The following is a 5953-nucleotide window of genomic DNA, read 5'->3' on the forward strand; positions in this document are numbered from 1 at the left end:
TTGGCCACTCCCTAGTACAACTCAACAGAATTAAAGATCACAACACTTATTCCTTTTCAATATTATCAAGTCAATTCTTGGAACAAATTATGGTCTTACTCTCGTGAAATTATATGTGACAAAACATGCTCAACCATCTTTGTTTCATAAAATATAACAATGTTCGATTCCAGCTATTTGTTGGTCAACAATAATCTTTTTCTGAAAAGTCTTTTCTAAAAATTCCCTAATATTTATCCAGATTGGTTACAAACTTCAAACCACTTACACCAGTCGAAGTAATTAACATTCAGTCCAATGTCATAAATTCAAATCCAAGTCCAAGGGAATCTTTTGACAGCCAAGTATTTTTCCTAAACACAACATCTAATTAAACTATAAACACAACTATGTACAAACTTTCTAATTACATTTTTTTTACAAATAAAGCTCATGGCTTTCTTTGAAATCCGTGTAACAGGCTTTCAACCAACACATCCAAATCAAATGACCTTAGTGTGCTAGATTTGAAAAGATCCCTCGGGTTTACTTGCCCGAACCTCAAAGGCCACATATTAGCTTTATTTGCTATTATTAAGTTCATGACTTTCTATGGAACCCGTGTAACGAATTTTCAACTCAATCAGTCCCAAACAATTTAGCTTTAGGCGATTAGGTGTAAAACACCCCTTAGAGTTTACTTGTTCGAATCCCAAAGGTCATAGATTAACTTAATAATAGTTTTATATATATATATATATATATATATATATACACGTAAGATCTATTATTATTATTATTATTTAAATACAAATAACTAAATTAACACATAACACTTAATTTATTTATTTATTTGGCCGATTTCTTTATATTTTCTTCCTTGACTTTTCTGTTATGGGACATCTCACGGTCTATTACCGTGAGGACTTCTAAGACATTTTTCGGGGGACTAAATGTTAACATGCAAAAACCCGTAAGTATAGTTGAAAGCTATGCCCTCAAGCAGGGTATATAAAAGGGAATAAGTAGAAAGGACTTTTAAGAGCGCTGGAAGGCGGGACATTGAGATTTTGCATTCTTTTTATGAACTTTTGAATTTGGCATTTTAAGTTCAATTGAGCATTACTACTCATAAGACCGGTCATATGTCCCAAAGAATCGACTCATACCTGCTGTTATGCTCCAGTGTTGGCAATCTTCTCATTTTTTGTTTTGCACAAGTAGCTTCGGGAGATGTGCTCGTGTGTGATTAACTTGCTTTTAGATTTTTCAATAAAAAGAGCAAGCCAATTTCAAGGCACATGACTCATTTACCTGCTCAACTGTTTTGAAAAGATTCGGTTGCTTGGGATTGGATCGATTTTTTTTATTATTATGCAATGAATGCAATGCAAAAATTTAGATGCAAAGAAAATAATAAAAATTAGAATTGAAAGATTTTTTTTTTTTTTTTTTTTGAAATTTTTTTCTAAAAAATGACAAAGAAAAATAATGCAATTAATGCAATGCAATGCAATATGTACAAAATTTACATGCAACCTACATGCAACGGGATAATGCATGGATGGATGCCCCTCCCCAAGCTTAAAATAAGCATCGTCATCGATGCTTGGAAAGAGGCATAGCTGTCCTATTGAGGACCGGGCGGTTGAGATGGAGGGAACTGTGAAGGATAATCTGCAGGATAGTAGGGCGGCCATTGGGGTTGAGATGTTGATGGTGGCTGCGGCTGTGTGGGGAGGACAAGAACTCTATGGATATCGCTTAGCAGGTGATGAATGTTGCGGTTGTGCTGCTCTTGAGCGGCCCATCTTTGATCCTGCTCAGCCCAACGCAACTCTTGTTGGGCCCAATGCTCTTCTTGCAAGTTACGGTAGTCTTGAAAATCAGAAGTGATTTCAGCGACACCCGTATAAATTTCCTCGACTTCCTGTTGTAGACTAGTGTAACGATGATTCAAACATGCAAACTCGCCCATATAAAGATTATGTTCAGAAAAAGGAATAGGGAGAGATGAGCTAGAAGCACCAGCAGTAGGAGCAGGAGGAGGAGAGGATGGAGGACTATGGTCTACTGTAACACCTAAGTTGGATTTGAGTTTCCAATTAGTTGATGGAATATCATTGGCTAAATTGAGTATCTTCTTATTTCTACTGTCTATATGTAGATACTCTTTCCCATCTACTGTCCAATGAATATCCCCAGTGGGAAGGCGGTGGAAGAGATGCATTGTTTCCATAACATCAATTGATAGACGAGTACGGCCCATGATGATATTTGTTGGGTTATTGGGTAGATGGAGGCCAAGATGCTCTGCAATAATAGAAACCATGCCTCCACAATGTAGCTGTCCACCATTGCTCGTAGCACTTCTGAGCATTTTTTGAATAACCCAACAACCAAAATGAGGGACTTCTGCAGGCTTGTTAATCATACACCACAAAACTTCTAGCTCTTTCTTATTAGCTTTGATAATCTCTTCTTGAGGGAATAAGAGAGAAGCAATGATCCGGTGAGCGACTTTCAAGACCGGATGGATAATGCTAGAAGCTTTGGCAGTGCCTGATTGATACTCATACTCACAAGAGATGTTTCTCCAAAAATTTGCACAGTCTTGCTCAAAAACAACATTTTTTCTACCCTTACCTGTGTATATATCCCTTCTTGCTTTAGGAGCACCAATCATATCGCAAAGGATATCAGCATGAAATTGATGGGTTTGGTTGAGCAGACGGAAAGTTAGGAGATGGGTTTGATAGTCAAAGGTAATGGAAGACAAAAGTTCCAACATCGGTGTTTGGTAACTAACTGCATGAAGATTCAAAAGACCCTCCCATCCTATGTTTTTAAAAAGCTTGTGAACACCCTTGTATATGTGTAAATCTTTGAGGGCTTGGATGTCCACAAATTTTTGAGCACCCATTGTTCTTGTAACAAGATTTGCATACAAGATTTCCTGTCGATTGGTCTAAAAAATAAGACCAAATTCATAGGGGTTGTCTATGGCATGTGGGTCTTGTTCATCATGTGAAGTGCCAACTCTATGTCTTTTACCCCGGGAAGCCATAACCCAAATGAAGCAACAAAATGTTGCACACAATTAAGACAATTGAAGCACAAGAACTAGCAAGTTTCACAAAAAAAACACCAAAAAAAGGAATGTGGTTCTATCTAAATGCACAAAGTAAGAGTTTGGAACAACTATACCAATTTGTGCTTGATAATGGTGGTAAGATGATATCCAATGCTTCCCCAAGCTATCCCCAAGCTTATCCTACAAGAAATTTCAAGCATTAGGTCAAAATTTTGAGGTTCAAAAATTCTAGGGTTTTGCTCAAAAACCCCAAAATCGGCCATGAGAGGTTGAAATAGATGTGAAAGATAAAGAAGATGAAGAAAAGGGAAGAATTTCATACCTTGGAGCTTGATTTTTTTATGCAAAATTGAGGAAGATTGAGTATGTGGAAGGTTTTTTTTCGAAGGGGGCAGTAGGGAGAGAGGGAATCGCAGGTATTGAGTGAAGAATGAGTTAGAAAAATCGAGATTTGACTTTAAAATCGTTCAGCCATGTTTTTGCGTTTACACGGCCCGTGTAAATCAAAGGGGAGGGTTTACACGGCCGTGTAAATCCCTGAATCATAAAACCCGTGTTCAATCGTTTACACGGCCCATGTAAATGCAATGCATTAGTTTACACGGCCGTGTAAACTTCTGAGAAAGCCAAAAAACTTGATTTTTTTCACTTTTTGAAATTGCAACCCGCTAAATCTCTACTACCCGAAAAATGATTTTTAACCCTTTTTTAGCATGAAAAACAACCTGGAAGTTTGAAAATAAAGAAAATACAATGAAAATATACGAAATGACAAAAATACCCCCGGGTTGCCTCCCGGTTAGCCGCCCCTTTTTAATGTCGTTGGCTCGACTTGGACCCCAACTATTTGTGCTTCAGTCTCGATACGTGGGACTCTCTAACATATCATAACTCCTCACATGCTTCTTGTCATCAATAAACTCTAAAATCTCCAACACTTCATTATCCATATCAAACTTCTTTGCAAGCTCTTTGGCTTTGTCCCTGTCTAGTTTTCGTGACAAAACTAACTCCAGAAATTCATTGTTAGACAAGTTCAAACCCTTTTTTGTTGAGGGATGGATCAAATTGACAAAATTAACAGATTGAACATCAAAAGGAGTCTTTTTTGCTTCATGCACATTGAAGTTGATAACTTCACCATCAAATTCCATACTCAAGGTTCCATTGTAGACATCGATTTTTATTTTAGAAGTTTTAAGAAAAGGTCTACCCAAAAGAATGGAACTTGAACTTGGAGAGTCATCGTCTCCCATATCTAAGACATAAAAATCAGCCGGGAAGACAAATTCATCAACTTGCACTAACACGTCCTCTAATACTCCCTTGGGGTGTACCAAAGACCGATCAACAAGTTGGATGAGCACACCGGTTTTGCTCAATGTTCCTACACCAATTGATTTGAAAAGAGAATATGGTAGGACATTTACAGATGCACCTAGATCAAGCATAGCTCGGGGTACATAAAGATTTCCCAACTTGCAAGGCACGGTAAAGACACCGGGATCCTTGCACTTTGGGGGCATCCTCTTTTGCATAACCGCGGATACATGCTCCCCAACCGTTACGACTTGATTTCCTTTTAATTTCTTTTTAGATACACAAAGATCCTTAAGGAACCTTGCATATCTAGGTACCTGCTTGATGACCTCGAGGAGTGGAATGTTGATTTGAACTCTCTTGAACATTTGCATGATGTCATTCTCCTCCCGTTCTTTCTTCGTGCTCTTTAATCTTTCGGGAAATGGAGCAGGTGTGACTTTGGACTCGGCGATGAAAGGCTTCTTTTCGCTTGTTTTCTCTTCCTCCTTCTCTTCTTTGGTTGCCTCTTCAACCACTATTTCATCTTCTTTTTGATCAACCAAAAATTTTGGACCATCATAGCTTTTCCCACCTCTCAATGTGATGGCACACACATTGTGCCTTGGGTTTGCTTCAGTTTGGGCAGGCAACTTTCCTTGAGATTCTAGTTTGCTTACGGAAATAGCAAGCTGTGAAACTTGTTTCTCTAAGTTCTTTATGCTTGCTCTTGTCTCTTGTTGGAAAGCTTGTGTACTAGTTGCCAAACTTTTTACTATGTCCTCTAAATACATACTTGATGAATCCGCTTGTTGAGGAGGGTGTTGTGGTTGCCTTGGCTGAAAGTTTTGTGGTGGAAAAGGTGGTCTTTGTTGGTATTGATGTGGTTGACTTGGTTGATAGTTCCCTTGTTGATTTTCTCCCCAACCTTGATTGTTGTTCCATCTTTGATCACCTAATGGCTGCTCATATCCCCTTTGACTAGACCTAAGAAAACCTCCCATGGTTTTTGCTTCTTCATAATCTTCCTCTTGAAGTTGAGGGCACATGTCGGTTGGATGTCCAACTTGTGTACAAATGCCACAAGGTCTAACTGTTGGTGGTTGCACGCCCTTGTCTTTTGCAAGCATCATTACTACTTTAGTCAACTCAGAAAGTTGACTTTCAATTTTTGGAGTAGAAATTTCTTTCACCCCCCTTGGTGCGTCACTGTACCACTCTTCTTCTTGGACTGTATGTTTAGACTCTTCTGTCATGTTTTTTATAAGAACTCTGATTTCTGTTGGAGTCTTATCAGCTATAGATCCACCACTTGATGCATTGAGTAATCTCCTATCCCAAGATGACATTCCTTCACAAAAATACTACATCAACTGATATTCTGTAATCCCATGTTGTGGACATCTTGAGCACAATTTCTTGAACCGTTCCCAATAAGTATGCAATACTTCTCTCTTTTGTTGCTTGATGCCAATTATCTCTCTACGTAAAGCTGAAGCTCTCATTTCGGGAAAATATTTATCCAGAAACATCCTTGCAAGTTCATTCCATGTTGTGACTGACCCTGGTGGTAAGTCATAC

General features: G+C 38.4%; 1 protein-coding gene across 1 annotated transcript; it reads right to left on the reverse strand.

Moving 5' to 3' along the window:
• Positions 1-3927: 3927 nt before the first annotated feature.
• LOC145095219 (uncharacterized) lies at positions 3928-5721 on the reverse strand. Its single transcript, XM_079033138.1, has one exon. It carries the CDS (start codon positions 5719-5721, stop codon positions 3928-3930), a length of 1794 nt encoding a protein of 597 aa, XP_078889264.1.
• Between the last annotated feature and the right edge of the window lie 232 nt (positions 5722-5953).

Source organism: Lactuca serriola, chromosome 3 (assembly GCF_051521515.1).
Source record: "Lactuca serriola cultivar US96UC23 chromosome 3, Lser_US96UC23_V15, whole genome shotgun sequence".
NCBI lineage: Eukaryota > Viridiplantae > Streptophyta > Magnoliopsida > Asterales > Asteraceae > Lactuca > Lactuca serriola.

Excerpts from the sequence above, each read along its gene's own strand:
- LOC145095219 (XM_079033138.1), bottom strand. The coding sequence starts at position 5,721 with ATGTCATCTTGGGATAGGAGATTACTCAATGCATCAAGTGGTGGATCT.